A 25,429-nucleotide genomic window follows, 5' to 3' on the forward strand; every position below is an offset into this window, starting at 1 on the left:
GATTTTTTTTTTCTTTGTGAAATTTTGACCTCGTGCTTTTCAGTTAAGAAGCCCGATTACTGTTGCAATTTGTTTATGGGAAGTTTAACAAAACACTCCTGGTACTGTTCACTTTTAACGAAAAACCACATTTATACATTTCTCTGGCATTATTCACTGTACCTTTAAAAATGACTTTTCATTAAAATTGAAGTTTTTTTTTATTTTTCGTTAGTTTTCCTATTTTATAACACGTCACTAATAAATATTCGTACATTATTTTGATTAACCAAATTTCTAGGAAAATGGCTTTTGTGAATTGTGGTTAGACATAGTATTTGAAATTTTTTTTTTTTTTTTCCTGTTGAAAATTGCATGGCACGGTTAATAATTTCTCTATCATTATTTTGTTTGAGAAATTAGCTTCTCTATCAAATTTGAAGTCTGAATATGCCAATAGAACCATATAATTATAATAGTTGGGACAGATCTTTTTGTGACTTTTTAATGGGTATATTGTTCCATTGCTTTCTTGCAGCCTGCAGGTATATATATTTTGGCTATTTGAGAATGTGAAATAAAGCAGTTGTGAAATAAAGCAGCAGAGTGTTGGGCAAACTTTTTTGTAAAAGTGCTTTTGAAAAAAAAAAGAGCAGTATTGGTCTTTGAAGATTTTCTGTTTTCTGATTGTGTTTCTTGCTAGAATTTGAATGCCGATATGGTTATTTGTAGAGATTTTTTCGGTATTTATAGGATACTGATTGTATTATGCATGGTTGGTGAGAGGTAATACCTAGGCGTTCGACTAAACACTTTTTTTTTTTCCTTTTTTTTTTTTTTTTTTTTGTAATAACGCTTTTACTTGTTTTTTAACTGCACTTTTTAAGCAGTATGAGAAACGTGGGAAGAATTGAAGAGAACAGATTAGTGATCCTCAATTCTTCCAAACGAGGGAGACCAGGTTATTCAGGCTATTGCATTTGGTTCAGACTCCTATACATGTGTTGCTCGTCGTGGAAGGAAAGACGGATGGAAAAGCCGAGCTCTCTCTCAAGCATGCAAGAAGGTTCGACTCTCTCCCACCCTTCTCTCGCTCCCAAACCTCGACTTCTCTCTTTCATTTTCTTGTTGAAAACGATTGTTTCTTCAGTACTTTCACTCTTAAACTACAAACCATAATGTATTCTCGCTGAAAATAGTGAATATGATGTCGATTTGAAGAAAAACTTAGCCCATAAAAGGTATTGTTTTCTGTGAGTTCTCCGCTAGAGTAATTTTATGTTTTCAATATTATGTGTTTAGATGTGTAAATTTGGATTTACAAATAGGTTTTGTGTTCAAATTTTGTTTTTGTAATTTTGGGGGGTTTTGTTTCTAACCTCGGATTCTATATCTTCGTGTTTAATTTGGTTTTGTTTTCAGACTCGGGAGACTTTTTTTTTTTTTCCTTCAGATTTTAGGGCTTTTCTGTACTCAAGGTAACATTGGCCTCGAGGTGACATCTATGAATCTGACATATTGCTATTTAAATTTAATGAAAATAAATATGACTTTAACCCTTCAAACTCATTTTCTTTCATATAAAACCCGACATAAATTTTTTACTCGAATAAAACCTAATGATTAGACTCCACATAAGCAAATTCATTAATTATGTTTGACTTTACACATTTTAATTTTTTCGAATGCCTATAATACCCCTTTTTGCATGTTTAATGTGCATAATTAAACATATGTAGATTTTAAGGAGGATTAATGATTTTACAAAAATAAAAAAAATAAAAAAGGTACTAATATTCTAAATGCATTGCATGTTATATGAGAATTCAAGATTTCCACATTTTGTAATTAATTTGGTTGATTCATGTTTCTCTCACTCCATAAAATTTGCTTCTAATTTGATATAGGAATTAATTTGGCAAGTTTTCTTAATCTTAACAACATTTTTTCAATTTAAATATATATTTTTTTTTCGTGAAATAGTCTATCTTTTAAAATATTTATCAATAAAATAATGTACGTATTGTTCAAATTTTAGGATAAAAATTTACTTGTTCTTATTTAACAATAATGTATCCACAATGTTATTTTTGTATGAATATAATTTACCTACTTTTTGATTTTATATGAATCTAATACTGTGACAATAATGCATCTACAATACTACATAAAAGATTTACCTTTTTTAACAACAATAGTGTATCTACAATTTTGTTTTTGTATGAATATAATTTACCTACAATTTAACTTTTCAAAAAATATATCTTCTATTTTATGTTTTACTATCATATGTATGTTTATGTGTTCTCAATTTTATGTTTTACTATCATATGTATGTTTATGTGTTCTCAAAATAATATAGTTAAGAGATATTGTAATGCATTTATATTAATCCATTATTAGACTGGTAAAAGAAATTGTTAAAAACGTTAGCCATAATGGTTGGCTAATAATGGTTGTATGAGAACAGTTATAGAAAGTTGTGGCATAAATTGTAAATAACTTATATTAATAGGTTACTTGTTTTCTTATGTTGCAATTTATTTCAATTTTGGGTTTTTATTGGATGTTGATTCATAGATGGGTTTTTATCCGAGATATATGAGTTGTATGGGCCTATATCTAAACAACCCCTAATATTATGCTTGGTTTGAGCAATGAGGAAATTAACAAGACTGCTGTTTTCCTTTATTAGCTTTCTGTTGAAAGGTTGGGTTGAATGAAGAAGTATGTACATGTTGTGTCCTTGCCTTCAAAGTCACTTTTCAGAAAGTGAGTATACTTTCTTCTTATTTTTTATCTTGTATTTTGTATACACTTCCATTTCTATTAATCAGTAACTATGTTTTATGCCTGACAGCTTCAATCTTCTGGATTCCCACGTATGGCTTGAATTCTATGGATCCCCATCTGATCGCAATGTCGATCTCTTCGGAAATTTATATCCGTCCACCTACTTTCTTTATGTATTTTCGACATTCAACATCAAACGCTCTTCTATTATTTTTACTAATATGTAGGTTTATTGGGATATTTGTGCAGGTTATTCAGTCATAGTGTGTCATGGGATGCTTGGGTGCCTATATTGTTAGTCCTGAGTGATTCTGCCTAATTGGTGATCTTAGATACATTCGAACAGCCATTCATGATTGATTTTTCCAAGTATAAACATTTGAATCGAACTGTAAGGTAATCGTGTTGTAATTAGTGACTCGAATTGTTTTGCTTTTGTCGTCAAATTATGTAGCAGTAGCCAAATATAAACATTTGAAATAACATTGCTTGAAAGAGCGGTTTTAGTCCGAACTCAATTCTTTTCGGGGACATATTGTAGGTTGATTCACATTCTGGGATGTAATATAGTTGGCGTGTTGGGGCTGATCGTGGAGATTCTGTTTACACTGTAATTGCTGTTGTAAAGAGTCCATATATGCTGCTTAAAGGCTGGTATCGACTGATTCATGATCTGATTACTCGAGAAGGTCCATTTCTTGAAATAGCTTGCATCCTTATTGCTGGTTTGACAAGCATTCTGTGGCTAATTGTGGTTGTTTCAAGTATCGTGTTGGCAGTTTTCATGAACATTTTAATTGGATTGTATGCATCAGTTGTAGTATATCAGGTTTGCTTACACCAGACTATAATCATTGTAATCTCCTTGGCCTTTCATGATAAGTAAAATTATACATTTTTTTAACCGTTTGGAAATGCAAGAGAGATCTTAGGAAAGGTGTGGTACATGATTGCAATGATGGCTGAATTTGATGAGTACACGAATGATCGGCTATATCTTCAAGGGGGATCAATCTTTCCAAAGTTAATGACTTTCCCGCTTATGAAATATTGTTCCTTAAGCTCATTAAGTTTTACCGCAGAAAGTTACTTTCAGAAAGTGAGTAAACTTTCTTCTTATCTATCTTATATTTTGGTCATTTCCATCAATCAGTAACTATGTTTTATGCCTGACAGCTTCAATCCTCTTGATTCCCATGTATGACTTGAATCCTATAAAATTGGCCATTGGGAATGAAAAGTCGCTTCATTGCTGTATATTTATCATTTTTGGTTGTATTATGTGAAATTAAGTGTCGCTTGATGAGCTTAGATTCCTAAAAGGTTCGATATTAAAATGACATCAATTTGCACAATGAATGATTCAAGAGGTCTCAAATGAGTTTTATCGATATTAATAACAAAAAATCTTGATATTTTAGTATAGCTAGCGAAAATGAACGGTTCGATATTAAACTGTTCAAATTCGTGGATTTGGGTAAGAAACTAAGAAACCCTGATATTTTCTTTCGGCTTTAAGAGCTAAAATGGACATGCATGTGCTTTTCTTTGTGAGATATAAGAAATTGAGAAATTTTTTGTTTATCATTCTGGAGTGGGAGGGGTATTGTCAGAAATAAGAGAATTAGCAATTTTAATCAATTTGATAAATTAAGACTATAGAGGTAGCGATCTACACAAAATATGTTAATAAATTGGTTGATGGGTTTTCAATTCCGTGTTATTATTGGCTCTGATGCTTTTGTTTGACTTATGTGTATGATAGAATTGATATGTTCTGTGTATGTGAGCTTGCTTAAAATATAGCTAGGAAACATCTTTCCTTTTTCATTTGGGCAAACATTTATGTCCTACACTGTTAACTTTCTTTAATGTTTACTCTGGATTTTATAAGTTCTTTTTAAAGTTTGGCACAAAATTGCTTTTCTTTTCTTGGGGTGCAAGGAAACGGAGGAAGGGAAAGAATCAAAGTCTGGATTTATCAAATACTTGGTAGATATTCCATGCATTTTGCAGCTGGAATCTTTTGGTAGATACTTAACCCTTTAATCAAAGCCTATATATCCCAATAAGTTTTGTAAGTGGCATCAAATAATTAATTGCTTTTTTCTTGGTAAGTACCAAAATGTTTACACTTTCAGCTTAACAGAAAATGATAAATTGAGACAAACTTGGAACCTAATAATCAATATTAGCAAACCCATAAACTTATTTCGTGACTACCATGATATTGTTTCAATATTCTAATTTTGCTTGCAATTTTGTTCTTTCTAGGACATTAAAGTGCATTTTTGGTTTTTAAGTTTCACCATCAAACACCAACTGTTTGATTGTGATCTCTCTGTGAGATTGGATATATGACTTAAAAATTATGTTAATAAATGTTAATTGTGATTCAATTGTTTTTTCAATTATGTAGGGAGACGCAATCTAAGTGACTGTAAAACATGTCGACTATGCTTTACTTGATCAAAAAAATAGAAACTGCATGTGTGTATTATGAGAAGAAGCGGAGAGCAATCTGTCTCAGTTTTGGAATGTATTGGAATCAAAGAAACTAACTCAAGGTGCTAACTTTGAATTTTCTTGAAATATATTAATTATTTTAGACGTAGGAATTCCCCGTGTTTTATTTGGTAGTTGAAAATATAAATTTGGGACTTCTTCCATTTAGTTATTTGGGAGTGTGAATTTATAAATGTAGATTTTTGTTTGTTTGCCCAGTTGGTATTTCAAAGCTGGAGGAGGCATTGTGGATTAATAATAGGAAATATGATGCTATGTGGTGCTGGGAAATGCTTAAACTGCTTGCGCATTATGCACTCCGGACCAAATGAGGCAACAGTTCCAAAAGGTGTTGCAGTGCTTCTAGAAGGCTTTCAAATAGGTACTTCCACTTACAAATCTCAAAGAAACTATATTGTTTTTTCAACTTTCAATGTGTAATAAGGAGGGTAGTGAGATTGATTGCATAATTTGTAATTTGGTCTTAGTGACTTATAAAATTGCAATTTCAAAGATCTTAAATTATAGCTTAGTTATCCATTTTTGAAATTCCTGTGCAGAGTAATTGATAGATGTAATGCTATTTAAAAATTGTTATTACTGTGATTGTGCAATGCTTACTATGTATTTGCTTAGCTTAATTATAAATTACGGGTGGTTGAAAGTTAGAATTTTATTCATGCAGTTTGTGCAGAGAAGAGTGTCTCATTACAAGGAACTCAATCCAATAGAATATTTACTACTTTTAAAAGCATTTTGTGAACTAGCTCAAGTGAATCCTTAATTTTCATCTACTTTTTTATTTCTTTATGTCTAGGTGATTTACATGGTTTGTAACCATTAAATCACTCAACTTTATATTTACAATTATGTTTCTAATTGCTGATATCAATTAAAATACTATTATTCAGGTTATTAGATTTTATGCTATATGTTAACATATTCATTTTAATAAGTACCACTTGGTTTGATGCATTAAAAATGCTAATTTTGTGACAAGAAAATAATCTTATTTCCTGTTTAATAAAACTTATAATTAGAGAAACTGTTAGAAGAGAATGATACATAATTACTCATGCAATTTGTAATCCCACAGCAACGCTCAAACATTACTAGCTAGTTACACCTATTGTGATGGGATTTGTGTGAGCCTTTTGAGTAAGTGTAATGAGAATTGGCTTTGTTGTCCATTGCCAAATTTTTATTGAGAAAGTTTTTGATAAGTGGAAGGGTAAGCATTTGATAAATTTGATTTAAAAGCTTTGCCTAGCTTCTACTATTTATGCCGTATGGAGAGAGAAACAAAATGATCTTCAGAAATGAAAGCAAGAATTCAATGCACGACTCTAAAGACCATCATCAACTCTATTTAGTACACTACTAGGCTGCTGAAAGTTCAGCACAGCAGCCATTCTTGCTGATATCTAATGACAATTGAATACGTGCTTACTTTTTATTTACAATTTTAATTATTTAAACACATGTTTAAATGTAATTGAATATCAATAGGAGCTGTGTTGAACTTTCAGTAGCAAAATAGTGTTCTTTTATTAAATTGATCTCTTTCAATTTTAAGTCTTTGGTGAATTGGTGTACCTTTTTGAAATGGATCCCATCTGGATCCAAATTGTGGGATCCTAGGATCCTCACATTTTAGTCATTCATCTTGCATTGTGCGGTCAGAAATCATTTGATTTTTTTTATTTAAAATTAAACACAAATAGTATCTGATGAAAATTGATCGCACGATGTATGATAAACATTTAAAATGTAGAATTCCCTAAGATCCTTACAAAGTAGATCTAGAGAAGATCCTTTTCCTTTTTTGTTGCCTTTTTTTGAGCTGGTCGGCTTTCGTGCCGAGTTGTTTTCTTTATGGATTTTTTTACATGTCTACGTGCCTTTTTGTTTGGTGTTAGTCTTCTTGGGGCTATAGGTTTTTTGTGATTCTCCTTTTTGTTGGATTATTGTCTTTTTTTTATTTTTTTTTTATTTTAAAAAGACTAGTAGTAAAAGAAAATGATGATACAAATAATTAGAAGGACCGTATTTGATACCTAGGTTTCACGCCCCATCTTAAGAATTAGCATGAATCTTAAATTACAACGTGAATTAGCGTAAATCTTGAATTAAGACTATTAAACTTATATAAATAATTTTATTTTTTAAAACAACGGACTAACTAGTAGCTTCTCCACTAAAATTATCACTCTGGGGATTGGGAAGATTTACAAAAACATTTCAACCTCTCATGTCCATCATCGTGTGATTCATCAACACCAAGAATCAAACCCATAGCATGCCTGTGAAATATGAGTCTAAAATTCATCCCAACTTCTGGGTCACTCTGTGATGGTTTACATATCTTAATAATTCTTCTTTTGAACAAACAACATTACCTACACTAAGGGGGAGTGGATAGGCTAAGCCTCACTATAAGCTATTAATAATGTGGTTCAAATTCGCCTTTGACGAGAATAAAATATAAGACCTCTCACTTATAAGTAAAGAGAAATACTACTTGTAACATCCCACATCGCCCAGGGGAGTGGATATTGTAAACCTTATATGTATATTCTCATCTCTACATAGCACGAGGCGTTTCTGGGAACTCACACAAGAATTTCCCAATGGGTCACCCATCCTGGGGTTGCTTTCGCGTGAAATCGCTTAACTTCGGAGTTCCTTCGGAATCTGAAGCCAGTGAGCTCCCAATATGCCTCGTTACATAATCCACTCCTCTGGGCGATGTAGGATGATACAAGTAGTATTTCTCTTCACTTATAACTTATAAATGAGAGGTCTTAGGTTTTATTTTCGTCAAAGACGAATTTGAACCACATCGCCCAGGGGAGTGGATCATGTAAGCCTTATATGTATATTCCTATCTCTACCTAGCACGAGGCCTTTTGGGAGCTCACTGGCTTCGGGTTCCGTAGGAACTCCAAAGTTAAGCGAGTTCACGTGGAAGCAATCCAAGGATGGGTGACCCACTGGAAAGTTCTCGTGTGAATTCCCAGAAACAAAACCGTGAAGGCGTGGTCGGGGCTCAAAGCGGACAATATCGTGCTACGGTGGAGTCGAGCCGAGGATGTGATGGGGACCCAAGCCGGGATGTGACACTACTAGACCGTAGTACTAAGTAGCTACTTATTTAAATAATTAAATGGGAAGAAAACATAAATAAGAAGAAAAAAAAAAACATTTTTGCTTTAAAAATTGAATAAATTACATCTAATTTCACAACTCATAAACTACTAAAAATTTGCACATGAGTAGCTCTTATTTCAAACAATAGAACAAAAGCCATCAGAGCCTTCATTTTATTTTATTTTTTGTACAAAGCTACATATTAAAATTCTAAAATGGTATGAATGAATACAATTTGAAACATCTTAACCGAATCCGTTAATCAATATAATTGAACACCCAAACCATGTCTTTGTCCAAAAAGAAAAAATAAATAACACCCAAACCATGTCTTATTTAATGCTTATACCACATGATTTGAGTGATTGAGTTTGGACTCAATTCGGCTCAAAGAAGTCCAAATGGACAAAATTATTAATTGTCTAGGTGACCTTTTTTTTTTTGTTGAACAAATGATGTTATCTACACTTAGGGGGGATGGGGATGGGCTTAGTCTCATAATGGGCTAGCAATAATGTGGTTCGAAATCACTTTTGGCGATAATCGAACCTAAGAGCATCTCCAATGTAAGTCTCTATTTAGGGACTCCTACCACCACTTTTGAGTACTTATTTAAGGACTTAAAGCAAATCTTTGAGCCCCTAAAAGAATATTGCCTCCTAGGGCTGGGCAATTAAAAACAAAAATCTAGACTGACCAAACTACACCAACGGTTTAGTTTGGTTTTTTGTTTTTTTTTTCTTTTTTTTTGGTGAGTAAACCAAACCGCACCGACTAAATTTGGTTTGATGAGTGGTTCCTATAATTCTTGAACATTGGTTAACCGAACCAACCCGTGTGTTTGCTTTTATTTGTTTTAATCAAAATAGAGACCTTAGTGGTGATGGTGGTGTTTCGTCTGTATGTCTAGGATGACTATTTTGTTGCCTAGTTTGTGTCGACATCACATTTTCTTTACTTTTCTTGCCTTTTGGTTGTTTGTTCTTATGGCCCCATTTTGAGTGTTTAATGGATAACACTTTTTGGCTATTTGTTCTTGTGGCCTCTTTTCTCTCCCCCTTTTTTCTCTCACTTTCAGACTTAGTTCTCAAACCTAGCATAGCAGCCTCCCAGCCGCGTCCTCCATTCTTCCTTCCTTCACCACCATTGTGAATCTTTCCAGATGACAGTTTTCTCTCTCTTTCACTCAGGCGTCATCCACAAACCGAAAACCAATCAAACCAACCTGCCATTGTTGGTCAACCGACATGATCAGTTTTAGACCCAACTTGATTGGTTTTGGTTTGAAATTTTGGCCCAACCAACTAGCTCGGTTTGGTTTCGGTTTTGACCCAAAAGCGACCCAACCCAACCCGCGCACACCATTATTGCCTCCAATGGTAGAGTCCTAGGAGAATTCCTAAATTTGAAGTTTTTACAATTTTATGTAATAATTTGATTAGATGCGCATTTTTTGTTTATGTTAACTTTTTTTTTAATTAATTAAAACAATTAAAATAAAAAGCATTAAAAGCATTAAAATCTTCAATCAATATTGTGGGTGACACACTCCGACCCAAAATGTCCACTAGGAATTCGAATCGAGCTGTGCTGACCGACACCTGAAAGGTGATGAAGCCATAAAGTACGGTGATGTGGAAAATGTGAATAAATTTAAACCTAAAAGTGCCTAGGGACCAGAGTGCACTACGAGCGGGAATGAACCCCTTTCACACATGACATCAGAGTATATGCGAAGTACAGTAATGTGGGTAAGGATCATACCCTCGGAGGTAGCCACCAATACTGAGATTTTCCAAGAATCCTCGTTGATACGGACCTTCATCAGCTAAAACCTGAAGAGCGCAAAAATAAGGGTGAATGGGCCTGAAAATAAAGTTTTTAATAAAAACCTTTTGAAATCGTTATAACGTCTCGCTGTAGAACACGTATAACTTTCCAGAAAATAATAATACATACGTATATAGAAATCATGCTGAGAGTACTAAAAACCAAGTATATGCCATGTCAAGTATCACAGCAATGAAATAAGTAAGTTGGGTGAAATAAATCAATGTAAAATGATATGCCAACCAGAGTCACCTAACGTGACCTGTATGGCTAAACCTATTGCTCATCAATCCAGCCGGAGTCACCTAATGTGACCTGTACGGCTCTAAACCTACACACGAGTCTGAACCATCTAATGTGGTCTGTACGACAGGCTGGGTGTAAATAAGTATGCTCAAAAGCTACGATCACGTGAAGGTTGTGCGATGAATCGTAGGTCACCTACGAGTCGGAACCACCTAATGTGGTTTGTACAACAGATTGGCACCTGACTTGGATCCAAGTTGAGTGTGTGGTGCGAGAGGTGAATGATCACGTGAAGGCTAGGCCTTAGCCACGGGCAAAGCACTAACATCGGGGGTGCAGGACAATGAGCTATACGTGCATCAACTCATAATCAACTACCATGCAACCATACTGTCAATATATACTCACCTGAACTTACCTGGGCCTCCGCAGCATCATGCAATATTATGCAAAGCTATACTAATGCATATGCTAAAATGTGAAGCAACCATGACATGGCATTTTAAACGAAATTCCATTTAAAACCATTTCTAGGAAAAATGGAAACATATATACGTATATATAAAAAACCAAAAGCCCGCTCACCTAGAGTCCGCGCTACAACTCCTTAGCACAAACATCAAGGCGTCACGAACGATCGGCGCCTAGAACAATTTATCAAATCATGTCTTAGAATTCTTATCAATAGAACTCTTAACTTACATATCATATTCGGGAAGATCCGTACGTCGGATTCCCGATCCGTACGTCGGATTCCCAATCCGTAAGTTTCCTAACATCCTCAAATATTACGTATTATAACGTATCAAATTTTGGTGATGATCCAACAGTCGGATCGTCGATTGCTATAATAATCAAGTGGCGGACCTTAATGGAACTACGTTCAAATGACGGAAATTCGTCAATCGGACTTCACCAATGGAATCATGGTATTCAAATTTAACCTAGGAAGGTCAGTGGATGTCTTGGCCCACGCGCCACCGCAGGTGGCGGTCGGCCGCCCCGACTCTCCGGAAAATTCAATTATTTCTAAAAATTACCAAATTTTACAGGGATGAAAATCTCAATGAGAGAAACAACTTTCATACATGTGGCCAATGCCAATTTGGCAAGGTAAACAATTGAAATCCACCTCAATCTGCTGGAAACCCTTGAAGTGGGTGTTCTTGATTCAACTCCAAACAAGCTTCGACGCCTCCAAGGTTGATTGGTCTTTGTTTATGGGTTCAAGGAAAGTCTAATAGTGGTAGAGATCGAAGGACTTTGCTTCAAAAATTGGCGAATTGCCACCAAGAACACCACGGTGTCGCCGGTGCCATTCTCACGAAGCCAAGACCAAATCTTGTCTAATTTCTGTGGAAAATTGAAAAAGAAAGGCTGGTGAGAAGTTCCCAGGTGATAACTCGGTGTAAATCGTCGGAAATTGGCTAGAAAACCATTGAAACCCATCGGGTTTCACAGTTTCCATGGGTCGGGTCGTAGAGAACCTGTAAGGGATTCATGATCCCGTGGTTCTCACCCTTCTCCTTTCCCCTCCTTTCTTTTTTCTCCATTGGTCACTCACCATCTTTCTCTTCTCCCGATTGGTTTCACATCCCCATCCTTTCTCTCCTTTATAGCCTATCTCCACCGCCCATCTTTTCTTCTTTAAATATGGGCCACACACGTGGCTCCACCAGATTTTACTCCAAAAATCTGGAGTATTCCAGAAAATAATAAATTTACAATTTTACCCTCGACTTCATTTGTTAATAACTCCTTCGTTGTAACTCCAAATTGCGTTCCGTTTGCGCCCACGCGTCCGTAGTGATGAGTACTACAAGAATACGGCAAGAAAACGAGTCTTACATGACACGACATGGCAGTCAACAAAAGTCAACACTTTGCCTCGAAGGGCATTTTCATAAATTCACTTAATAAAATTATTAAGATTGTAATTTTTGGGGACGGGTCGTTACAGTGGGCCTCATTTTCACTTAATATTGTCCTCATATAGTCCCTATAGGTGAGAACATACTACGTATCCTATGAGTCCCTATACCTTTAGGGACTCACCTTCCGATCTATTAGAGATTTATTTTGTCCCTGTATTTGTTTTATACCCATTTATAGGTGGTTGTCCCTATCTAGGGACTCCACAGGAGATGCTCTAAGACCTCTCACTTACAAGTGAATAGGAATACCACTAGAATTGTCTAGGTGACTTTAACGAAGTTGAGAATCAAAATCATCTCGCATGAACTAAGTTGATTGACTCCTCCCCCACATGGTAATCAACCTAAGGGAACTGAACACGTGTTAGCCTATAGGTGTCCAAGCGTAGGGGAAGGTCCCAAGGTGCTGGTTTTTTGTTTTGAACGAACGATATTATCTACACTAAGGAGAAGGGGGTGGGCTTAGCCTCACAATAAGCTAGCAATAATGTAGTTCAAATATACCTTTTGCAAGAATCAAACCTAAAATCTCTCACTTTTAAGTAGAGAGAAATACCTTTAGATCTTAGTACTAAGTGGCCAAGGTGTTGGGTTTGTTCCACTGTGTGAAAATATTAAATTTTTTATTTTATTTTGTATATTAGTGTTAATTGTTTAGTTAAGTGAGTGAACGCATGTTAAAAACTTAGAGACAGCAGACGCGCGGCCGTAGCGGGTAAGCACACGTCACGTGGCCGTCTCTCACCCTCCGTTAAAAAGCAGCCTCCCGTTTTCTCCCTCGTGACTTCTCTCTTCCTTTTCACATCGACATACCTTCCTCTCTCTGGTCTTCTTCTTCCCCTCGCAAAATCAACATAAACCCTAAAAAAATACTTGGGAATTTGAAATATTAAATTAATTTCGTTCAGCTTTTGCAGGTCTCAGACGCGTTGCGATTGAAGCTTCAGAAGAAGGCTGCGTTTCTGTACTTGTTCTCAGGTGAGTCGCCAACTCGTGCTGAGTCAACCGTAGGTTTTTTTTTTAATTAATTAATTTATGTAATTGTCAAATTTCGTTAATTGTGTGTGTTTTGCGAGTGGGTCTTGTTTGATTATCTGATTAGTGTTTTTCTTCCGTGGTTCTTGGAGTTTTGGATTTTGTTAATCGGTTATGCTGGGTTTGTGTCTGTTTGGTTGCTGAGAAAATGCTAGGAAAGGGGAACAAAATTGAGAGAAAGTAGAAAGATTAGGTTTTTCTGGTTTTGTGCTTTTTGATAAAGTGAGAAGATTACCCAAGTTTTAGTCTTGTTTGAATTTCCTTTCTTTTTCTCAGAAGCCAAGCGGATCGTTAGAAAGCTGTGTTCTTTTTTGTTGATTTGTCTTGGAAATGTATGGTGTTTGTTGCGTGCAGCTTGGGGTAGTTGAAGATTGAAATTTTTGGCAATTTTTCGGGTAAAATTCGAGTAGCTTAGAGGGTTTTCTTGTTTAAAGTTCGAGCTCTGGGTCTCATGAGAATTGTTAGGGGAATGCAGAGATCGTTTCCCGAGGAGCAGAGCGTGCTGGGCTGGAAGAAAACCTTCAGCCAAGGGATTGGCGTGACTGTGCCCAAGGCCAGAACGCGTGACAAACATAACTCTAAGTTTGGGGTTTTGTAAAGGATATTAGGCTAGGATTTTGAAGACGTTAAACATTGAATGCAATGACTCGAATTCTGGTTCAGCGAGGTTCTTCGAGTGGTTCTTCTTCCAACCCAACTCGTCCTTCTTCCTTGTCTGGGTCTTCTTCTGCTTGGGCACAGCCACAGGTTAATAATCCTCAGGTTCTTTCGGTTGTGAAAGATGAGGAAATTGTAGAGGAGGCACAAGAAAATGTTATTTTGGATGAGCTGCCAGAGTATTGTGAGAATGGTGACAATAAGGCTGTGAAAGGTGAGGATCTTTTGACAGAAAGCTTTAATGATGACAATGTGAGTCCAAGTGATGAACTAGCTGATGGGGAGAAAGTTGGTAAAAATGACATTGCAAGCCCAGGGGAATTGATGAAAGGTCTAGACGGGCTGAGGATTTCTGAAAGGGTGACAGTTGAAAATGTGGACTCGAGCAGGGATTCTTTACAAAATGTGATTGGGAGCTCTCAACCACCACCTCCTCCAGTCCCTCCCCCAAAACTTCCCTTGGCAAACTCAAATTCAAGGAGATCTGTCTCAGGAAGTTCGAATGCTGTGCGGATTGGACCTTCTAGAAGAGCAGTTGCCTGGCCTGTTGTTTCAACTAGGACTTCGCCAAATGGGTCGCGGCCTTCTTCTCCCAGGTCTCATGGTGAAAGCGAGGGGTACAATAGTGCTGATGAGCAAAGTCCTTGCTTTGTATCTTCCTATGATGACACTGTAAGTTTCTGATCTTATATATGCAAATAAATAGGAATATCTGATGTCTTCCTTAGTAGGTTTTATTGCAAAGAATCCCAGTGTTCTAGAAGGAATTGAAAAATGTGTCATAAGATAATTTTTTTTTTTTTTTTTTTTTTTTGGCGATTTTTGGTACATTGTTCAAATATTTGCTTTGGTTTTTTGGTACTCAAGCATGATTGCATCCTAAAGTTGAACTTTTTAACTATTGTATGTACATGTTCTCAGAAACTAAGAAACAGCAGCATCCCAATATCAACTTAATAAAAACTCCTCCATATCAGGAAGAAATGTTTAACAAAACGCTTATGCAGAAGCTAAATGCGGCCTCATTAAAATTCTTTACTTTTTATTTCATGCCTTGGAGGTCGCATTTGCACCCCCAGTGGGGTCTTACATTTGTTTGCTCCATTCTTCACTTCTAATTCAGAAATCTCAAATTGGCATGTTAAATCTATGTCAGGAAAGAGAACGACAGTTTGAAATTGATATTAGACGTGCAAAAGGTTTTGAAGTGAAAAAAATGCTGGAGGATGGGAATTGTCTCTTTCGTGCTGTTGCAGATCAAGTTTATGGGGATTCTGAAGCCTATGACTTGATCAGGCAAATGTGCATAGATTACATGGTATTATTCCTTACCCGTCCTCTATTTTTTATGCTATTTATGCTCTTTATTAGGCGCTGCGGATACGTTCAGATGTTTGGTACTTATTATTATGACAGCTTAATTTGGAATCTGGCCATGTAATGTTATCATATACTCACAAATAACAACTATGGGGTTGCTGGACAATGTTGTAAAGTGAATTGGTAAACCCCACAGATGTTACTAAGCGTGTAATGAGGAGAAAAATGAAAGATTTGAATGGTAAAATAGAAGAAAATCATGGAGTAGAGGGAAAAGTTTTTCATAGTAACAATACTTATAGTTTTGATTCCCATTAATTGTTAAAGAAACAAATTACTGGACACGAACATAAATATTGCTTTCTTTATCATAATTTCATCAATTAATGCTATACCATAATCTTTTTTTGTACCCACTTAATGCTATAGTCACCATGATTTCTGATACTAAGTTCTATTTATTTTTCCAGGAACGAGAGAGGGATCACTTTTCTCAATTTATTACAGAAGGATTTACCTCTTATTGTAAGAGGAAAAGAAGAGACAAGGTACGTCATATCATAGTTCCATTGATGTTTTACTCAAAATATTTTATCGATGAGGTATGCCTACACAATAGCTCCGTATAGTCTTTTAAATTGGCATCTTGAGTTCCACTAGTTTATTCCCAGAATAATGGTAATGTGGTGCAATGTTAATTGATGCATGTCCTCTTAAAGATTGTCATCCTATTACAATATCATCCCTACGTTCCAAGGTTAGTTTCATAGTAGTTATGTCTAAGTTGGAAACTGGCGAAAGCTTTTGTAGTATCCGTTCCTGTTCTTCAATGCCCTTCCCCCTTTTTTGTAGGCGAAGTTTCATAACAGTGGTATGCTTGTATGTCTCTACTCTTTCTGAAAGTGAGTCAACGCTTACTATACTTGACTTTAAAGGGTGAAATGGCTTATTTTATTGGTCTGTTTAACAATTTAATTTTATCTTATTTTATTTTGAATGTTTATAAAACAATCTAGTAAGGGTAATAAAATGGGAGTGGGAAACTTAATTCTGTGTAGTAGTCTTTGATAAATACATTTAAGTTAAACTTACTAGTTATGTGGGAAAAGAAGCAGATTAATTCCAGGTTGAGTTTTATTCATTAGATTACTAACTTTATTCCTAAACGTTTTATAAAGGTGGTAAATAATGAAATCTTTATCCTGGTAGGTGAAATTACAACTATAATGCTTGCAGAAGTAATATATTTTTCCAAAAGAGTTCACAATTGAGTGTTTTGGAGATCTAGAATTTGTTTCATTTTTTGTAGTGAATCTGGGGAAATTAATAAAGTCTTCCTTTCTTTACTGTCAAAATTTTGGTAAAAGCATCAGTTTAAATGACACAAAATTGCCACAACGAAAGCCTCATATTTTGGTTTAACCAAAGGAAAGACCAATTGTTTATAAAATATTTAGCATGAGCGTCTTGTTTATAAAATATTTAGCATGAGCGTCCTATTGGCAAATAGTTTGTAATGGTCCCTTATATTGATGGTGATGCGATTCCCATTTTTATCGAATGTAATTTTGTGTGCGACTTTTGCAAAGGTGGTGTTGGTTGAATCATGATTTCAAATTACATATTGAATTTGAATTCCATTAAGAGAGGTTGGGTTGCATTGGTGAAAACTGGCAATGGCTTTGACGTATTTTTTTATTAAATGATTCCTGGGCTATGATGATGGTGCATGTTCTCAATGGAAGGCCCTCTGCAAAAGGAGTTTTTGTCTTTCTAGTTCCTCACGACATGGTCATATCCAGGCTCAGTCGGTGATAAAAGATAAAAGACATCTTAAGAATTTAAAAATATTGTGGACGGAAACTGCCCAACTTTGCACCCTCGGTGAGGCATTCAACACCTAGATTTACACCCCCAAGGAAGTATTTGCCAACCTATCTTGGAAACTGCCCTGAATGGCTGTTGATTTCTCAGATGACACTGCACTATATCCTGGTGAAGAGTAATCAAATTTCCTCTTGAAGTTATGCTTGCTAATTGTGAGAGTGCGGAAAGGCCTAGCTGCTGAATTATGACACATTGATGAATATTGTCAATGATCGTAATAATTTTATGGTAGGTGACTTAGGTGAATTATAATAATAGAGGCATATGTGTTGACTGCTAACAAAGATGGTATGATTAGAAAACTTAAAAGGTCTTATCCCCAGGATTGCATGGTACCTATTTTACCCTCCTCACCGTCTCTTTACACACTAAGCATGGTTGTTTTTTCAGTCGCCTTTCAAGTGTTTGTCTTTCAGTAATTTTATATTATGACTTGGATCTGGTGGCTTCAGTTTTCACCATGTATTAACCTTTGTTTAGTTTTATACTTAATGGTATTATGATGTCTGTTAATTATTGGCGAGTGAAGTTTTGCACAGTTCCCCATCTTTTCCACTGCAGATGTGTTTAATAGCTCATTTTATCTTATGTCAGGTATACGGAAACAATGTGGAGATCCAAGCCTTATCTGAAATGTATAATCGGCCCATCCATATTTATTCCTATAGCACAGGTTTTGAGCTGAATAATGATTTCTTTCGTTCTTCCAGTGAAATTTTCTATTTGCAATGTTTTGTTAACCTAAAGTGAGTCTGATGCAGAACCAATTAATATCTTCCACGGAAGCTATGACACTGACACACCACCCCTACGATTGAGTTATCATCATGGAAATCATTACAACTCTCTTGTTGATCCCCGTCGTCAGACCATCGGTGTAGGACTTGGGTTCAGCCGTCTTCGTGGGGTGGGTGCATGTGCTTAATCATTCTATATTCGTCTGGCTTTAATTATGTTACTTCTAATACATGTGGATGAAACATGGATAACATAGATTTTCCTTTTCTTTCTGACATGATAAAAATAGGCTTGTATATAAAGGGGAAGGTTAAAAAAGGAAACTAAGAAAAGAATTCTGAAGTGTAACACTATTGCCAGTTTCCTTCAAAAAAGTTCGATTACTATTTACTGCCATGTGACATGGGCTCATAAATTTGTTCTGTACTTTATTAGGCTTTGGCTGCTTCCACTCCTATATAAACAAAAGAAGTTACTGTTAGGGGAAGGAGAACTGTGTTTAAGGGGTGTTTGGCTTGACTAAAGTGAATTTGATTCATTTTAAATCTTTTTCGGGGGCTGGGAGTGGGGGTGGGGAAGAAATACGGTGGGATGATGAAATTGGGCACTGAAAATGGCACCATTCACTCAAAGCATTGTCAGTTATTAGTGTTTCCAATTAAAGAAGTTATCAAAGAAAGCAAGGATGTGATGATCACATCACGTAACGGGCCAAGCTATCCAGTGGTTTTGTTTCTCACTATTTTTTCGTTTGTTGGGGGTATTGGATGAAGGGTATTTGGAGGTTTGGTAACCTAGCTGTAGTTCCGACTTTCTGAAAGATATTATTCGTTTAACTGTTCAACTTACATCTCATGTTTCATCTTTTCGTTTCTGTAGTCAAATGTTGACAAGGATCAGGTCAAGGCTGCTATTAAGGCTCAACAAGACCAACAAATTGATAATGCAAGTATCTTGATATTTGAGTGTTATAGTTTTCAGAAATACTTGACCAGGAATATCATGATCACTTTTTCCTCTCATCTTTACTATTGGCAGGCACTTCTAGCTGAGGGGCGATTTTACTCGGATCTGGAGCTTACTGAGAAAGAAATTGAGCGCATGGTGATGGAAGCTTCAAGGCTTGAATATGCAGACGGCACATTTAAGCAACAACTTGGTCGTAGAGAATCTTCCACTTCTAGTGCTGAGCCGTCATCTTCTGGAGCTAGTGAGTTTTCCGTTCCTGTGTTTCTTCCACCCGCCCTCCCTCTCTCATACAGAACTCGGTAGAAGAATATTTGTAGTTTGAGTGGGCTCAATTTTTAGGTATTAGACTGCATTTTTGGATGATATAGTTTGGCAACACTTGGGTACACGGGTGAAATTTGCATGTAGGCTTTGATTAATTCTACGCTTTTACTGACTAGAATGTCACATGAATAACAGGATCATCGGGCAGTGAGACTAAAATGGGAGGGAGGGACAAAGGATTTCAGGACTCGACCCTTAGCAGTAGTATGCAAGTCGTGCTATCGATGGGGTTCAGCTACCTGCAGGTGATTGAGGCATACAGCATATTCGGAGATGATGTCGATTCCATGGTTTGTTACTTGTTGGAAACTAGCAGCAGTGACCGGCGCAAAGGCAAGGCAACTGAATGAGCTGGTACGAGCCAATTTGGGGATGCTCGCGAGATTGTGCTGGTTTCGTTGTGCTGAAACTGTAGTGTTGGTAAAGAAAATGATTCCTAATTAATGGAGGCCTGTGAATCTTAAATATGTTATCCAAGTTTGTTCAATAAAATGGATTTACTAGTCTGTTTTTGAGGTCTCGATAGCGAACCTTTTCGTTAGCTAAGCACTCGCTTGTCTTTTGTCATCACGTTGAATAGAAATTAAACGAAAATAGCGGATATAATTAAACAGGAGTGTGTAACGGGGGGGAGAGAATGTAATCTGAGGGGTTCGAGGAGCCATTTTAATAGCTAGCTAACGTGTTGACGGACTTGTGGGTATGACAGGTAGGAAGCAAAAAAGGAATGCACTTGGGTTGGTTGGAGGGAATCACTTTTGCCGAAAGACTTTGACTCAACCAACGGTACAAAGGCCAAAGAAGTTGGATCTTGACAACTAGAAATTCAATTACTTCGTAACTGCTACATGAGAGAGTGGTCCCGAAAGCTTCAATAATTGTAGTCAAGGAACACTCTTTGAATACGAGCAACGAACTCTGGCATAAAATCACTACTAGTATTGGAATAGAGAACAAGAGCCACCACCATGCCAAAGCCCATGCTAGCCAAAGCCATCTATATGTCGAATACTTGTCCAAATACGTAGGATAGTACAATACAGTTCTCTTCACAAGAGTTCAAACTTAAAATTAAATATAATGTTTTCCTTATTTATCGAAAATGTTGTGCTTTAAAATCAATTTCCTTCGATCAACATATCGTTACAAGGCGGGAAAATGTTGTCAGCGTAGCAGCAGCACTTATGGGCGAAGTGGGAAATGGAACTTTCCAGAAACAAATGTAAAACCCCCAAAACCTCGAATTCCCTTCTAGAAGAAGAATGTCGGGGTATTTTCGTCATTGTGGATAACAGAGTCACGGGTTCGCTTGAGAAACAAGGTTAATGATGTCGTTGGACCTTCGCCTTCCTTAAATTCCGCTTCTTCCTCTGAAATTTTGCGGTTGCGGCGGCGGTGCGGTGGCGGAGCAGAAGCCCAAGTTAGAAAAAAATGTCGCAGAACGGGAAATTGACGCCGAATCTGGACCAGCAGAGCACCAAGCTTCTGAATCTGACGGTTCTGCAGCGAATCGACCCCTTCGTCGAGGAAATTCTCATCACCTCCACTCACGTCACCTTCTACGAGTTCAACACTGACCTCAGCGAATGGGTAGTCCTTCCTTTTCTACTTAATTTTTCATTATTTTCTTCTTGATATCTCATTATTTTTTGCTTATGATCTGATTCCAATTGCATAATTTTCTCTCTGATTTTTTTTCTTTCCATTTTTAGAGTCGCAAGGACGTTGAAGGATCGCTCTTCGTGGTCAAGAGGTAATTCTGTGTTGCAAGATTTGGGTTCTTTTTTTTTTTTTTTTTTTTTTTTTTTTTGTTGCAATTTGGATTTTGGGGGTTAATTTTGTTGCTGTTATTCCAGGAATGCGCAACCTCGGTTTCAGTTCATTGTGATGAACCGGCGGAATACTGGTCAGTGCATTTGCATTGTGTTTTAATTCCTGATCCGTGTCGTTTCGCTGCATTTGTAGTTCTCGGAGATTGGAAGTTTTATTGGTATTTGTGAATGGGATTGATCAGATTTTCCGAGTTACTAGCTAAACTTGATCCTTTAGTGTAGACTTCAAAAATGGAGAATTTGCTATGGTACTATTAGGTTAGGGTTTAGGGTTTAACTTAGTAAGTACGCCAAATGTCTCACACTAGAAGAAGAAAATATGTTGAAGTAGCGTATGAGCTCTCGGGTGTCCTTCCCTTAGCTGGCTTGGCCTGCTCTGGTACCAAATATCATTAGAACCAGTCTCCAATCATTACTGGAGTATGGACTCTGGACCACATTTCTGAGTTCTTTTTTTTCCTTTAATTTGATTCCTCTCTGGTCTCATGTTCTTCTTTGCCTCGTGTTGAATCCTATGCATTTGATCCTGCATATGGTGAATATCTTGTACTCCACACAGCAAGTGTGCTACATGAAAGGCTAAGCACCAAAGGGACCAAGTATTTGAGATTGAGAGATGAAAGTTCATTCACTTGAGGCTTCAAAATCTTCTGATTTGGTTATTAGCCTTTCTAGTATTGTTTAAGTCTATATCTCAGTTTATTCAGACGCCTAATGATGTTTTGCTTTTAATTTTTATATGGCATGCTTTTTATGTTTAAACTTTACTAAATTTCTGTGTTTTAAGATGATTTAGTATGTTTGCATAAGCAGAAAATTTGGTGGAGGATCTCTTGGGAGATTTTGAATTTGAAGTCCAACATCCATATCTATTGTATCGAAATGCGGCTCGAGAGGTCAATGGCATTTGGTTCTACAATCCAAGTGAATGTGAGGAGGTGGCAAATCTTTTTAGCAGGTATTGTCTTCTGGCAGTTTTAAGTTGATTGAAAAAGTATAATCTTTGTGTTATTTTTGATTGACACGATCAACAACTTCGTGGATGCAATAAGTATGCCAGTGAATGGATATTCTATTACAATAAGGCATTATGTGAACAGTGCATAACATTTAAATATCTGAAGATCTTAAAAGTAATCCGATAATGTACTATTTAAGATTTATCTCATTTTTTTTTTTTTTTAAGACAAGTAAGAAAAATAGATGAGTAACTCTAAACTTTAATACATGTTAATACATGCCTAAAATAGATATAATCTTTTTACCTGTGTATGTTTATCAGTCATTGTTGAAATACGTTGTGTGCAGAAAAAATCCTTCCAGGGAATCTACCCTTTACTAGTTTCACTCTGTTGGACATAAATAATGAAGGCTAGTTTTTGTGCCAAGATACGATTGAACTTATCGTGTATACATTTAGTTTAAAACTTTAAATGCGAGTAATATGTCTCATGGTGAGAGAAAGTTGAAGGTTATTGTGACATAGTAACGCCATGAGAAATAGTTTTGCGTACCACTCTTTCGAGTGTTTACTTTCTTATGTACTTTGTGTAACTTTAATTTATTGGTCAAGTGAAGTTCCGGAAATGCATTTTTTAGTGTTTTAATTATTGGTTTCTCACATGACATGACCTAGGGATCCTGACTGAATTGCATTTTTTACTGTTTGCTGGGATCCTGACTGAATTGCATTTTATTTATCCTTCTTGTTTATATAAAAGTTAAAAAGGAAAAGTTGAGATGTGCTAAATTATATATTATCCTTAAGTGCTTTGTTTTTAAATCCATTCTATCTTTTATTTATGTGGCTCCAGGATTCTTAGTGCATATTCCAAGGTGCCTCAAAAGTCAATGGTATCTCCAACAAAGAGGTAATATTCCTTTCATCCCTACTTAGCACTAATGTAGTTATTCCTTTACTTCTGAACTCTGTGGAATTACAAAGTTTTCCTTGTCGACAATAGTATATAAACTTCTGGCTTTGTAATATTGGTCATTTTGAAGGTGATATTTTCTTTTTGTATACTGCTGAGCTTGCAAACTTCAGGTTTGTAAAATTCTTGGAATATTTATCTATGTTCTATTCTCAATACAATAGCATAAGAAATTATGCGTTTATGCTGTTGAATATTTCAAATGTTCAGTTGTGCAATTTTGTAGAAATTTTAGTCATTTTGGTTATGATAACAACTGAAGGAAGAATGTGTTACTTTTGTAGTGAGTTTGAGGAACTGGAAGAAGTCCCAAGCATGGTTGTTATGGATGGTCCTTTGGAGCCATCATCATCAACTGCCTCTCATGTCACAGACGTTCCAGATGATCCAGCTTTTGTGAACTTCTTCAGTGTATGTTCTCTTCCTCTTAATGTTCTGCAGTTGTGGAAGTTTGTTCTGGCCTTTTGTAGTATTAACCGTCTAGGATTTCATGAATTCCTAATTTTGAGTCATCGATTGAGGAATTTTGGTTGTTCTGTACAGCTGTAGAATGAAAGTGTTTTGATTGTCTAACAATTTCTGCATTTGATGCTAATATTGGTTTACTCTCAAATACAGCGAGCAGTAGTTAATGTGGGATTGTTGGTTCTAGTCCTTTAAGAAATAATAAATAAAATTGCCAACGGAGTACCTCCTAAATGTGCCTGTTTGCACTATGTTTTATGCTCATTTCAAGGAAATATAGACTTGGTAAGTGGATGCCTACATATACATGCCGCAGCACAAGCACGTGTCCGTATACAGCTTGGACATACTGATGGATGTAATTTTGTGTTCATGCATAATGTCATCCCTGCATATGTATATATATTGGTGAACATACCGATGGATATAATTTCAGGATCGATGAAACATCTTTTTTCATTTTTCCTGTATCTGGGCTCATCTAAATTTGGACATTAATTGCAGACGGCTATGACTATTGTGACTTCTTCAACTACAGCAATTACCGGACAGCCTTACCTGTCGTCTTCAACAGTCTCTCTACCTTCTCATCCAGTCGGTGTTGCCCCTTCAAGTATTCCTGGCATGCAAATACCATCTGCTCCACTGTTATCGTCTACAACTTTAGCCTCTTACCTTGACCTCCCTGAATCCCGTAACACCACCAACTTGGCCAGTAATCTTGTAAAGCCATCTTCTTTTTTTGTTCATCCTTCCTCTTCAGCAACAACCATGCCACCTGTCTCTGCATCAATCCCTGCTGCTCCTCTTCTTCAACCTGCTGTAAGTGTGCAACGTCCATATGGTGCTCCTCTTTTACAACCTTTTCCACCGCCAGCTCCTCCACCGTCTCTCACTCCTGCTTCTATCCCGACTCCGAACTATGGGCCAGTTAACAGAGATAAAGTACGAAATGCACTCATGCTGCTTGTACAGGTTAGTCTTGTCGTAATGGTGCTATGTAGATATAATTACACTCATTTTTTTTTCAATTGAAAAGATTAAATGTTTGTAGTAATGTTCAAAATTCGTTCACATATTCTGGAAATTGTTTAAAAATGCATCATTAACGTTTTGTAGTTTTATAATCGATAAAAATGCATCAAGGAAACAAATACCTAGGTTTATATCTCCTGATGCCTTTTTCCAGGAGACATATCCGTTTGCATTACAACTTTGAATTTTTTGAATTATATTGGGTACCGAGTCATTATCTAGAGTTCTCGACTGAAGTAACTGCTTAATAATCTTTAGGTTCTTAATTATGATTATCATTAACTTGTGTTCATAATTTGAATATGAACTTTGCCTGCTCTGTAGGATAATCAATTCATTGACATGGTATACGGAGCACTCCAGAAGGCACCCCACTCATAACCTTTTCGGAAAAGCTTTACTGTCAGCATGTTGACGCAGGCCGGTGAACGCCTACCTGAAGCAGCAGAGTCTACAAGCTGGATTGTTTTTGTTCGTGGTGTGCCTTCTTCTTTCGCTCCCCCTTTAAACATGTGCATATGATGTATAGGATTTCGATTCTCATTCTCATGGGAGGGGAATTTCGATATAGGGGTATTTGTAAGTTTTGAATTGAAAGTGCCGCGTAGTTTTGAATGTTTGTTTAGTCTTTTACCTGATGCGCGAGTAAAGACCTTTGTATTCTCAGCAATCTTATACCCCTAAACACCCCCTGAACCCAAGCAAGTGAATTTTAAACACAACGTTGAAGCGTACTAATTGTTAATTGAAAGTGCACTCGACTTTTTCTTAATGAAAAGTGTGATGAGCACTTCAA

The 25,429-nt window shown here is 36.3% G+C and overlaps 2 protein-coding genes and 1 long non-coding RNA gene across 20 annotated transcripts; all 3 read left to right on the forward strand.

Moving 5' to 3' along the window:
* Positions 1–803: 803 nt before the first annotated feature.
* Positions 804–6,042, forward strand: LOC148692932 (uncharacterized). Of its 3 annotated transcripts, XR_015953088.1 has the most exons (8): positions 845–1,045; positions 1,179–1,220; positions 1,402–1,457; positions 2,675–2,751; positions 2,840–3,168; positions 3,314–3,871; positions 5,192–5,659; positions 5,963–6,042. It is a non-coding gene; the product is annotated as an uncharacterized LOC148692932 (long non-coding RNA). The 3 variants fall into 3 exon arrangements; XR_015953087.1 differs by having other exon boundaries at positions 804–1,045; positions 1,179–1,457; XR_015953086.1 differs by lacking the exons at positions 1,179–1,220; positions 1,402–1,457 and having other exon boundaries at positions 847–1,045.
* A 7,082-nt stretch (positions 6,043–13,124) lies between these two features.
* Positions 13,125–19,873, forward strand: LOC137742161 (OVARIAN TUMOR DOMAIN-containing deubiquitinating enzyme 6). 16 transcript variants are annotated; one of them, XM_088678928.1, is made up of 11 exons: positions 13,195–13,263; positions 13,355–13,415; positions 13,749–13,867; positions 13,948–14,801; positions 15,286–15,447; positions 15,920–15,997; positions 17,931–18,009; positions 18,098–18,243; positions 18,954–19,019; positions 19,113–19,284; positions 19,503–19,873. In XM_088678928.1, exons 4-11 carry the CDS (start codon positions 14,115–14,117, stop codon positions 19,715–19,717), a joined length of 1,605 nt encoding a protein of 534 aa, XP_088535054.1. In that variant the 5' UTR covers positions 13,195–13,263; positions 13,355–13,415; positions 13,749–13,867; positions 13,948–14,114; the 3' UTR covers positions 19,718–19,873. The 16 variants fall into 16 exon arrangements, with proteins under 16 accessions (XP_088535056.1, XP_088535054.1, XP_088535052.1 ...); XM_088678926.1 differs by having other exon boundaries at positions 13,212–13,263; positions 13,346–13,415; positions 13,938–14,801; XM_088678927.1 differs by having other exon boundaries at positions 13,212–13,263; positions 13,346–13,415.
* Positions 19,874–20,076: 203 nt separating this feature from the next.
* Positions 20,077–25,429, forward strand: LOC137741304 (mRNA-decapping enzyme-like protein). The gene is made up of 8 exons (XM_068481027.2): positions 20,077–20,957; positions 21,080–21,120; positions 21,224–21,273; positions 22,013–22,157; positions 23,014–23,070; positions 23,418–23,544; positions 24,103–24,573; positions 24,958–25,429. Exons 1-8 carry the CDS (start codon positions 20,799–20,801, stop codon positions 25,012–25,014), a joined length of 1,107 nt encoding a protein of 368 aa, XP_068337128.2. The 5' UTR covers positions 20,077–20,798; the 3' UTR covers positions 25,015–25,429.

The sequence above is a fragment of the Pyrus communis genome, chromosome 11 (genome assembly GCF_041283825.1).
Source record: "Pyrus communis isolate YQ-2024b chromosome 11, ASM4128382v1, whole genome shotgun sequence".
Lineage (NCBI taxonomy): Eukaryota > Viridiplantae > Streptophyta > Magnoliopsida > Rosales > Rosaceae > Pyrus > Pyrus communis.